Genomic DNA, 12,401 nt, shown 5'->3' on the forward strand with positions numbered 1-12,401 from the left:
CTACCCTGTCATGTTGACACCATATTTTATCTCAGTAAATAGCTGGAGGAGATCATAGGACCAGTTAGCTACTACAGACCATACAAGTGGTGGCCTAACAACTTCCTTCTGTTTGAGAGCTTTAGGTTCTTTTGTCTCTACTGATAAGTGAAACATGCCTGGTAGGAATAAGCTCTGTTCAGATGTAGCAACAAGTTTCCACGTTGACTCACCCGTCCCTGCTCGTTGCACCTGGTCAGCATCACCAGCGTGTGGACGTTCTTCTCCCAGATCATTCTCCAGAAGTCATTCACAGTCCCCGGCAAGGGCCCTTGGGCGGCGATGAATTCCTTCTTCGAGTTATAGCCCTGGGAACCCAGAAATGTCATTACTCTTTATAGTCCCTTGTGATTATTATTTTATTTCCCCTTCAGCCACAGTGGGACTGGTCAATTAAATAATTGCATGAACACGGTATTAATGATCCCTCTGCCTATTACAATAGCAGATTTCTCCCACTGCACAGCATTAAAATCTATTTTGTGCTGTTCTTTTTTTTTAAAAAGTAAGGTGGCAACAGTTTTTCCCTAAAATAAATCCACTTGAACCAGAGCCATCCTTATTTTTTAAGAGACAATCCACAGTCATTAAAGAAATATCTTTAAGGAAATTAAATAATCTTGGATTAAATGCTTCTATGTTTCTAACTTGAAATCTTTCTCAAAACAGAACACTTGACAGGATGTCATCTTTAGGACAGAAGACCAAGGGACTGTGGGATGGGCTACAGAGAGCACAGAGTTGGCTCATGCAACATAAATATATAGCAAGATCTGCCCACTCTATGCCGGACTGTGAGGCTATAATCCTCTATATTACCAGATGCAGGTATGAGATCTGGCAGAAACTCTTGGGGTACCTTCTAATTTGTGGTAGTCATATTGTTTAGTTTAATTAAATTGTACTTTTTGCTCCTCATTTTTAATGCATTAAGCCTGCCCTCCCTAAATAGCACTTCTGCTTTTTGTTCATTAAGTACATTGGCAGAATGATTACTCTTAGCACTGCTTATTAATCAGTAGAAGTAAATTGGTTAGCAGGCACTATGGGGAAGTGTAATGCATGAGTAAGCCCGCTCTGCAATGCTCTGTGAGATATCTCTAGAAAACAGTGCAAGTCAGCTGCTGTTTCTAACTGAGTCATCTACAGTAGCTGAGTCTTCTATGGCAACTAGCAAACATCAAACATTTGAGAGCTTCATCTGAAAACTAATGACAAGGAGACACTTACAGGCATGTAGTTGGCATTGATATAGTCATCACAAGGATTTCCTTGAACAGAAAGCTTGACCCTGCTGGCGTCATCTGGGTGAAAAACAAATCGGAATCTCATAAGAGAATAAATACGTTTATTGAACATGGATGTATTCAGAAGAAAGATGCAGTACAGCTCTCTTTATGACATAGGAGAGTATGAAAAATGTTAGTGACTTACATGGCAGCACATTGTTGTAGCGGTTCTTTGGTTTGTTATCTGGTTCTAGGGCATGATTCTTGAGCTGGATTGTGCCCACGGGTCTAAGATCCTAAAGCACAAAGCATGATGTCAATGCAAATCTACTTCTTGTGCGCTTTCAAACAGACGCCCATCAACACCACATACAGTATGGGATCACAGATTACCTTCTGCATGTGGAGAGCAGTGTAAGAATGCAGTATCTACAGTAAAGAGGTTTGGACAGTATGTGTAACAAACTGGTTTATAGTACATTTGGCTGACCAGGGCTTTTTACTCTGTACTCTGCTAAATGCAACCTCACCTTTCTGAGGAAAAAACAAATTGAGTTTCAAAAAATGTAAAAGACAGGAGTCAGAAAACTAGATAAGGACAGTCAAAGGACAAAGCCAGTATGAGTATATGAGTATAATATGAGTATTTGTCAAGACCTGCCTTTAGAAGTGAGCCAATAAAAAGTGAATTCTCATTATTCTTTTGATATAGCCTTTTCCTATCATCTTCTATTCAATTTTTAATTTTACCTCAAATTCTTCCGCAAAACCGCAGTTTGAATCAGCCCTTTGCTTCTTGTAGTACGTTTCATAGGCCTCAACTCTTACAGGAATGCCCCTAGACAAGGGAAAACATGGTATTTCAGTGCAGTTTCTAAATAATGAGAGTTTACCATTATTTCCAAAAACAACTGAAGCATTCGCATAGAAATAAAAAAGAACTTATGAAGGATTTAGAACAAGAACAGTTTGTACCTGCTTGGTACAATAGCTTAGAGATCCAAGAACTACTGTACATTATTGACATACTGTATTTTCATCTTAATATGTTTTGCAGCTTGTAAATTGTAAATATATCAGGAACATGCAATAGGCATTTTAATGAAAGTGTGAAACCAATGAATGCAGTACAATCCCTTCTGCACTAGTAAGATGACATGAAATAAGATCAAGGTTATTTTACATGAGTAGTTTGTGAGCACAGAAATTAAAAATGATTAGAATAGTGTATCATAGCAGCAAATTAACACACAGGCTCATTAAAATAGTGATGACAGAGTTTCTAGCTCATGAAAAGTGTCAAAAATGCTGTTATTTACAATGTATAAACCGATTTTATCATACAGTACTTACCACATTGCTACACTGAAAAAGAACACTGAATTAATGTTTACCCTATTGATATAAGCCCATGAAAAATCAGATTACACTAGAGCACAACTGTCAGACAGAAATGAAAATAAGTGTGCATGGAGATGTATACTTACACTTTGGCTCTGTAAAAAACAGAAAGAAAAACAATTTTAATCTTAAAATGTAAATATCTCTTTGAAGCATGACAAGTTTTAAATTGCACTAAAATACAGAAATGTTTGTTCCAATGTTTGTTCCAAAGGCTATACATTAGGAGAGATCCTATAAAATGCAATTTTATCAAACTTTTTTTTTAATTATGCAAGTTTGACTTTAAAAAAACTGCTGGTAGGTTCTGGGACCAAAGCAAGAATCATATGGAAAGCTTCTTGTTTGTTTCACACATGGTCACAAAAGTTCTAAAAACTCACCTCAGAGATGTGAAAGGGACATCTTGAGATTTCTTGTTGGCCCGTCTGCAAAAATATACATAGAAATACATTCAGTTCAAGAATGTACTGTATGAAAATCTATTGTTTATATATGTCGATACTTTGATATCCTACTACTACTTGCTCTGTGATTAATTTACTTTTTCTCCATTGTTATTCTGTTTAGAGAAACCATTATCACTTTGATTTTATATTCAGCAGCGTCCTGTAAATAATATTTCCATGTCGTAGGACACAAAATCAGATAAGCAAATCATGAAGTGGAATGTATTATAAACTCCTACCTAGTATTTAACATTGCAACGAATCACATCTAATCATCATGCCTGCAATGTGAGTGAGAGTCTCTCACGTGGTAGACCAGGTATAACAACAGCACAGGCCACTTTAACCCTACAATCCTCTATTCTTTGTAGAAGGGAAAAGGCCAAAGATCATCAGTTTGTAGTGACAGGCATCTGACTGTAATGACCAATAAAACTAGACATAGTCATATACTGTAGATCTCTGTAGAAGGCCTGGTATATTGTAAAATAGAAAAAAGGGTAGTAAAATATTATTTTATAATAATTTACATGTATTGATATCTGATTTTAATCTATAGATTCTGAACTATTCTAATTGTGTATTTTTTTGTTATATTCGGTTTTAGTTTCATTTTCTTTTGTAAACTTTTACCTCTTTGAGGTAAAATATTTCCTGACAAAGGCTTCCCATCAATTTCCACTGATTTAATCAATGGGCCTGCAGGTTAAGACAGCTGCTGTCACACTCACCTTCTCCAGTAGATCACTAGGATGATGGTGATCAGCAACAGGATCAGGAAAACAGACAGGGTTCCTCCCACAGCCCCTCCAATGACAGCTGCAAGGAAGACAAGAAGAACACAGGATATGAGGAAATTGGAGCGCCTGCAGGAAACTCATAAAAAAGGGGAGGGAACATGCAACCTCCACACATAATAATGAATAATGAAGCTGCAATCAAACTTGAGGCTGCAAGGCAGCACCATGCTAGCCTGCCTTCACTCTTTTAGGAACAAGTAATAGGTTTATTCCATGCTGAAAAAAGAAGAAAGAATGAAGTGTTTTCTTTCTTCTTCTTTTTTCAGCATGGAATAAACCTATTACTTGTTCCTTTGCAGCCTACGCATGCTGACGCAGCTCCTGAACCTGAACTACTTCACTCTTTTTATAGTATTTTTTGTTAAAATGTTTTATTTCATGCCAGTGAGAGTGATAACAAGTCAGACCAAAAACAAAGGGGAAACTCATCTTGGGGACAACTTGCATGAACAATTTTTTCTAAAAGAAGGAAAATTACAACATTTAAAGTATCTTGTCCTACAAAAATTTAGGGAGTCATTCTTGACTTTAGTGTTTGTCAGTGAAAGCATTGTGGTACAGTACAGTATATCACAAACACTTTGGTGAGCCTTGTATGAAAAAGAGAACTGTGGTTCAAAAGTTTTAAAAGCTGCTATTCTAAAGATTTGTCCTAAATGAAATACAACAAGATAGTGATCAGTTCCATGTGCAAAACAATAAGAGGATAATTTGCAAGGATCCATGTAAATCTTTTAAACACTTTATGACTGTATAGGGATGTAAAGTGAAGGTGTAAGGAAGCAAAGGTTTAAAAGTTTTCTTCACGGGCAGATGTGAAAACAAAACTGAGGGAAAAGTGGAGCAAGACTGGCAGATTTCAAGTGGATAGAGATTTTGCAAAATGCTAAAATGTATTCATCACGTTCATTGAGGTTATATACAGTATATATGAACTTCTCTGGGCATAGGATTTTGACATGTTCCCCAAACCAAAAGGAATGAGTGGGAACCAGTCAAGACCACTGATCGAAGCTCTTGCATTTGAATGAGATTCAGTAATGCTTGGTTAAAGCTTTTGATCCAACCGACTCAGTTTTGGGATAGAATTACAGCGCAGTGCACCGCCACCTCCAGGCCAAGACAAAAAAAAATTCAGATAGGACGTAAAAACCACTCGTACTAAACTTTCATCCAGATCACTAGCAGGGCTTACACATTTTCAAAGGGTGCCTATTAAATGCAAACATGCTATTTGTGCGTATGTACAGTATTGCTGTACATCCTAATTACACCTTGGTCAATATCATGATCACAGTCCTTAATAAAAAAGCATCAGTGGAATTCTAATGAGCATGACAAAATACAGCAGGAACTGTAGAAATTCCACTGAAGTCCATACCTGGATTCTCTGGCAGGACGATTATATATGAATATGGTGATATTGACAGCAATGATGTTTGTTGATTAATTAAATTATCTGTTATTTGCAGTTTAGTAAATGCAACAATGGCAACCCTACAGAAGACAAAAATACAACAAAAGAAAACTCCATTATTAGTCATTCAGTAATTTGCAAGAGATGGTCATTTCTACAAGATTTTGATTTATATTAGAAAAGATGGGAAAAGACAAATAATTATCTGGTATTATACTTGTTACAACATGTTATAACTAATTTAAATAAGATTCTCAGGCCTCTCACACTTTGCAGGCAAATCGCCAGATTGTATTGAATTGAAAGCAAGTCTTTGTCAGATCTATTTACTTGCTAATACATTTTCTTCTTCCGGAGTGAACCAGTTTATTCTGCATTGCTGCTCTAGTAAGTTTGATTCTGAGTGGCAGCCATTTCTTAATTTGAAACTTCTGTCAACTATCTGAGACACTTTTGTTTTTACCCTCTAACATTTTTCTATCTTCTGTTTTCCATTTTTGCCTGTCAGCTTTAGTTGTCATTCATTAGGATCAGTACTTCTGCCTCCACCTACTGTATCTGATCATCTCTGCAGCATTGTTAGCCAGACCAAGAGGTGCTGACGTAAGGGCAGTGTTCTGAAGTGTGAATCACAGACATTTAACAGTACTGCAAAAAGGAGAATTTACAATTGCCATTTTTTTCACATTTTTAATAAGCCTTTGATTGGTGCTCAAGCATAACTAAAGTCAGTATGTTGTAGGAGAAACATTATGAAGTGTGGGATCTGAACCCATGCATTTCTTTGACAATATTTACCTGTATTGCCCAATGCGGCTCAGTGGTCCATTTGTGTATCCATACTGTTTTGACCCATCTCCTATTATAACACTGTAGGAACCAGCTGCTCGGCTTCGATGCGTTGCTCCAATTACTGTTGCCAGGTAAGTCTTTATAGATCCACTGTAGGTACTGGATAAATCCGTTTTATTGGGTTTACCTATAATGAAACAATTTGGATGCTTCAGTAAGTTTGCGCAAACTGTGCAGAGAGTATGTTTCCGAGTCAAAGTACTAACTTGATTCCAATTGAAAGTTTAAGGTGAGGCTTTAAAGTCCATCAACTCCAACGAACTAGTCAGAACTGGAGCAGATTTGCTACGAAGAAAGCACGAGAATACAACATTTCCCTTTATGAGACTGGCAGAGACCAGTCAATCCATTCTTTGCTACCAAAGGTGTTTCTACAAAGTACTGGCCAAGGGGGATGAATACTGTACTTATGCAATCAGTAATTTTACTTTGTATTGTCTTTTCTTTGTAGGTTTTGCTGATATTCAACCTCTTTCACATATGCAGTAACTACAGTATGTTTAGTTTGATAATTGCAGTTTTTTTTATATCATAAATATATTACTTCACATTTTTCCAAATTAATCACCAATATCAATATTGGCAGGGAGTGAATACTTTTGCAAGGTACTGCATTCCAAAATCTTCTGATAAGATGGTCAAGAGAGAGAAAGTGATACAGAAATGTAGTTCAAACAATAAATGCTTTAAAGCTTTTTCTGTACTTTTGACTTTCTGTAAATTTTTACACTTACTGACTATGCCATTATTTTCCTGTATGTCAAGGACCACTGAAACCCCTTGGCACTGTGAAACACCAAATACGTCACAGCACTTATTTAACATGTTTTTCTGTGGTTTTATTGTTGTTTTATGCTACTGTTTATTCACATTTTGACCAGTTGTGATTGTACAGTAAATCACTTTGGATAAAAGCATCTGTCCACTAAATAAATGTATATGAAATGTTAGTCTAATAGTAGTAGCATACAAGAGGCTTAGATATTAGAGGCACTGGAATCACTGAAGATAAACATGTCCAGAGCATAATAGTATTCTACCAACCTTTTAAAGGAATTGAAGGATTTCATTTTTAAAGATACAGTCGGTTAACATTCATTGACAGGAATATAGCACTAAAGCAGCATCTATCCATAAAAAGACTGTGATAAAAGTAAGTCAAATACAGTTTTTATTGTCCAATAAGTACCATGTCTATTACATGTAAAGGTATGGAGATGATATTTAGAAATAAACTAAAGGATCATCTGCATCAGACTCTAGGAGTCTAGGAGATATTCAACATTGGTTTAAGAAAAGGAAGGTTTTGCTTAACTCATTTGTGAGACATCTTTGAACAAGGAAACAGTCGTAATTGATAAAGACTATACAGTATGATGCGGTATACAGTGTTATACTTTTTCAGGAGACTGCATCAAGTTCTTCAAAAAAGATTAATTGAAGACTGAGCTTCCCATGTAATGCATGTATTTTTATTATTGCTTTACTTCTGACAGCAAATTTCAAACCTATTCAAAATAAAAAGTACCTAATCAAGTCTTCTTGATTCATTTCATGTCCATCTATTATCAAATACCACATTTTTAACTCTACACGGTCAGTTTGTGAAGACCTAATGTGGACCTTAAAATTAATTTAAAATCCATAATTTTCTTGATGAAAATATTGAATTAATACATAGAGATGTGATTAGGACTATTTTATATCTTCCAGATTAACCCTAATACCATAACTACAGAATATTCTTGTTATATATAATCATGATTTTAAAGCAGGTGTTTAAAAAGCAATAGAATTGAAAACCTACCTTGTAAAGCAGAGGTTACTAGTATCCCATAATTTGTGATGGGTCCACTGGAGTCATTAAAGAGGTCCTGACTGAAGGTGACAGTGAAGCGGTCAAAACTTTTATCAAGAAAGTCTGCCACAGGAATATCAGTTCTTGCTGGAGGAGGATCTGGAAGGAAAAAAGAAAAAAATAAGTCAGTGTTGGGATACTTCCACTCATACTGTAAGAAGGAAAACAAGCACTGTTAACCGACACTGTCAGACGTCAGCTTGCAAGAAAAGTACAATCTCTAAACATTGGCGGGAGGACATTGAAAATCCAGCCAATGTGTGTGTGGCTGCTAATCTTTAGCCACCAGGCTGTGTCGATGTAGCCCCACTTGGATGATGCGACGGCAGCCATAGTGCGCCAGAACGCTCCCCACACACCAGCTCTCAGTGGGGAGGAGAGCAGAGTGATGAAGCCAATTTACAGATTGGGATTATTAGGAGGCCGTGATTGGTAAGGACCAATGGGAAATTTGGCCAGGACACCGGGGTGACACCCCTCCTCTTTTCGAGAAACGTTCTGGGATTTTTAATGACCACAGAGAGTCAGGACCTCGGTTTTACGTCTCATCCGAAGGACGGCGCTTATTTACAGTATAGTGTCCCCGTCACTATACTGGGGCATTAGGACCCACACGGACCGCAGGGTGAGCACCCCCTGCTGGCCCCACTAAAACCTCAAATAAAGTAAGTTAAAAAAAAACTGAATGTAAAAGAAAAGTCTCTGTTTCAATGGATTTCAGAAACAAACGGATGGGCAAACCAAATCATTAAACCTCAGTTTTAACCAAAAGCTAAAAAAATGAAAGAGGAGGGGGGTGCACCCCCAAGTGCATAGTTTGCCTAGGGTGCACCCCCCTTAATTTAACTTGCCAACTGGCAGCTATTCTTGCTCTTGGCTGCCATCACCTGGCCTGATTAGGTAATGCAAGAAGAGGGTTTACATTTCATTGACAGATACAGTACCTGTGATTCCCGTGCGACAGGTAGAGATGAAAGGAGGGCTATTTTCACCACATCCTTTGGTCTGGATTTGAACAGTGTATTGAGTGCTGTAATTCAGCTGTGTTTTATTGAAGAAGGTCTTCTGAGAAGAAGTACACGTAGAAAGGTTGTTTTCAGTCCCATTGACTTGCACCAGAAATCCTGTATTCAGACCTACAGGGCAGGTCCAGTTCATTTCTAGGATTGCAGGCCCCCCATTTGGTCCTCCACACATGAAGTCTGTTATCACTGCAGCAGCTTAAGAAAGAACAAATCAGACATTTTCTTTTAAATGGATGAGAAAAAAATCTACATCTTCCATGATGAAAAGAAGAACTTGTGCATTTCCAATTCAAATTAATTGTCATTTAAAGAATCAGGCCTTTTAAAAAGACTGTGGGAAGTTGATTGTTTTGTAAAGGATGTGTCTGTTAGGCACCAATTGAAAAAGCAATTTTTTTTAACAAATTTAAAATTAACACAATAAAGTCTTCTACTTTTTTAAACAACTGTTTAAATTTGTAACAACAATACAGTATGTATAAAGAACTGTCTTTCATTTATTTTATGATTAACATTGCTATACAAAATAGATCTTTTGCATTGTTCTAATCTTTTCACACCTTTTTCAATGTTTTTCTTTCTCTATGCAAAAATAATGCTATGGTGATCTATTGAAATTGTAGCCATTATGTTTTAATCCAATATTTAATCCTGGTTGATCTGTATTTTGCAGTACAAAGAAATCCTTTGGCTTTTAGGGGTGTGAAGAGAGGAAGAAATTATATTAATGAAAATGAAAACTTGACAATGAATCAATTAGATTTGATTGGTAAAAACAACGAATTAGCTACTAAAATACTTCACATTGGACCAATACATATAGTTTACCTAGAGTAGGTGTGATGGCGTTTTTGACCATTGTGGATTAAAGATGACTTAATGACAAGCTTACTTTCTTCTCACCTGAACCAAACTCAGTGACAGTCAAAGTTGTAATAATAGTTGAAACTGCTAGTGGAGACTTTAAGTAAAGTGTTGCTGGACATTACGTACATTTAGGATTTTCGGTCAAGTAGTAACAACAAGGGAAGAAGCCAATGAGTAGTGAGCCGTGGAGTATTTATATATAAGGGAGCAACAGTGCAACATTGGAATTTGACCTCCCTCCAGACTTCTGTCACAACACCATATGTAACTTTTGCCTGTGTCTGCGTTTAACGTTCTTTGAACAGCATTGTAAGTATTAATGCAAAAAGAAAGAAATGGCTGGCAAAGGAGATGTTTTTACCAAAGAACCTTCCTATTAACAAATGTTGACAATATGCCACGGACTATGATCCATGTGTGATATGCCATGTTTTATCCATCCATCTGTTTTAGAGCAAATTTATCCAGCACAGGGTCATGGCGGAGCTGGAGCCTATCCCAGCAAGCAATGGGAGCAAGGCAGGATACAACCTGGACAGGATGCCAAGTGTCACATTCATTTCATGATATATAAAATACAACAAGAAGGCATCTGATGCATCAACTGTAAACACCACATTCTGACTTTCTTCATTCTTTAATTCTGGCCAGCAGTGTGGCACATTGGCTAGCATTGCTGCTTCACAGCATTCCAGACCTGGGCTGCTATCTGCGGATAGCACAGTCCTCCCACAGTCCAAAAACCATACTGGTACTGTAGGTTAATTGGCTTCTTGGAAAATTGGCCCCGTTGTGAGTGTGTGCTTGTTTGTGTCTGTGTGTGCACTGGGATGGACTGGTGTCCTTTCCAGGGTGTATCCTGCCTTGCACCGGCTGATTGCCATGCCAAGATAAGTTGTGGCTCCAATGCAACCCTGAATGTTGGCTGGATGATTAAACTTATTTTCCTTCAAAAATGTCAGCACCGAAGGCAGTGGAGGACTGACGTGAAATACTTACTTGTACAGGAAGTAACTGATGCAGGTGATGCAGATGTATTATCAGATGTCAGTGTTGTTACGTTGAATGTATAACTTGCTCCTTGAGTTAAGCCCATAACTGTACGACTCTCTGTTGTTTGTGTCTCATTTGATACCAGGCTTCCATTGTTGCTTTGTACAGTTACTCTGTATTGATATCCTTCCTTATAATCTTTGGGTTTGTTCCATGTCAGTATAACTGAGCCATTTGTTAAAGAGGCTGTTGTAAGAGACTCAACACTCAAGGGTCCTGTCAGAAAGAAAATAATTTTAATGAATTTTTAAGAGACTGGTACTGGTACAAAACTAAAGGTACAGTACTCATCAAGATTCTGAAAAGGATAACACTGAGCAGCATGGGGTACAGATACAGAATTACTTTTAAGATGCCCTTTTTCTAAATGAACACTAAACAAAACATGATTGGAACAAACTGTCACAGCTGTCTACAGATTGGTGAAAATAAAAACCTGTTCTTGAAACATTCTTTCAGGTACAAATTTGCATTTGCAATGGATGCTTTTATAGGCAGAGGCTTTGTGAATCTGGTTGCATAAAAGTTACAGGAAGTTATTTCTATACTTACTAGTTGTAACCAAATTATATATAACTGGATCACTCCAAAAGTCCAACTGTCCGACTGTCACCACAGATATGTTGTAGGAGGTCCCCGATTTCAGCCCACTTAAGATAGTGTTGTTTTGATTTTCATATTTGGAGCTATTTTGATCTGGCTGCAATTTCACGTAGAAGCTGAAAGGAACGCTGTCCATGTCAGGAGGTGTGCCCCATGATAATGTAATGGAATCGTTTGACTTGCTCTCAATTCTGATTTTTCCAGGCGTATTTGGACCTAAAGGATAAAAATAAAATTCTTCTAAGCAAAATGTTATCAACTTATGTCCCTGAAAAGAACTTATATCTGTACCCATTTATACATCAAGCCTGTTCCAGTTTGTGTGGAATGTTTTGCCAAAACTGCTGCAAGAATGTAATTTCCATTCTTACATACTGTAACCACCTGTATATGTGTGATACTTTGAACCTTATAGCAGACCGTGAATGGAAAATAAAGGCAGTGGAGATTTCCATAAGAACCTGGAAGTCCTAGACTTTGGTCACATCCCTACTGAAGATGTCCATGGCATCATCATACAATGCACTGGGGCATATGAAGATCTGAAGACTTGTGATCATGACAATGTGAAGAACAACCTTAAATGCCAAGGCCATAAAACCTTCCAGGCTCATTCCCCAGACATTACATGTGATGGTAAGTAGAGGCAGGAAGAAGAAGCTGACTAACAGCATAAACAAACAAACTAACAACATAAAGGCTATGGGCCTTGTAGAGACTCATGCACTTACTACCAGATTGTGTGCAACAGAGACAGATCCTTGCTCAAGGGTACCACAGTAGTGTCCTACTACTTGGGGTTTGATCC

At 37.4% G+C, this 12,401-nt stretch overlaps 1 protein-coding gene across 1 annotated transcript in view; it reads right to left on the bottom strand.

Annotated features, from left to right (window-relative positions):
- Nucleotides 1-12,401, bottom strand: part of ptprja (protein tyrosine phosphatase receptor type Ja) — a 76,171-nt gene that overhangs the window by 4,461 nt on the left and 59,309 nt on the right. Inside the window, exons 24-36 of the mRNA XM_069181871.1 lie at nt 11,543-11,809; nt 10,937-11,206; nt 8,990-9,265; nt 7,995-8,144; nt 6,134-6,314; nt 5,300-5,415; nt 3,850-3,937; nt 3,053-3,097; nt 2,618-2,628; nt 2,019-2,209; nt 1,474-1,564; nt 1,270-1,343; nt 213-347 (exon numbers count right to left, since the gene is read on the bottom strand). Coding sequence (XP_069037972.1) covers nt 213-347; nt 1,270-1,343; nt 1,474-1,564; nt 2,019-2,209; nt 2,618-2,628; nt 3,053-3,097; nt 3,850-3,937; nt 5,300-5,415; nt 6,134-6,314; nt 7,995-8,144; nt 8,990-9,265; nt 10,937-11,206; nt 11,543-11,809 — 1,895 coding nt within the window. The remainder of the gene's footprint in view (nt 1-212; nt 348-1,269; nt 1,344-1,473; nt 1,565-2,018; nt 2,210-2,617; nt 2,629-3,052; nt 3,098-3,849; nt 3,938-5,299; nt 5,416-6,133; nt 6,315-7,994; nt 8,145-8,989; nt 9,266-10,936; nt 11,207-11,542; nt 11,810-12,401) is intronic.

The sequence above is a fragment of the Lepisosteus oculatus genome, chromosome 21, assembly GCF_040954835.1.
Source record: "Lepisosteus oculatus isolate fLepOcu1 chromosome 21, fLepOcu1.hap2, whole genome shotgun sequence".
NCBI lineage: Eukaryota > Metazoa > Chordata > Actinopteri > Semionotiformes > Lepisosteidae > Lepisosteus > Lepisosteus oculatus.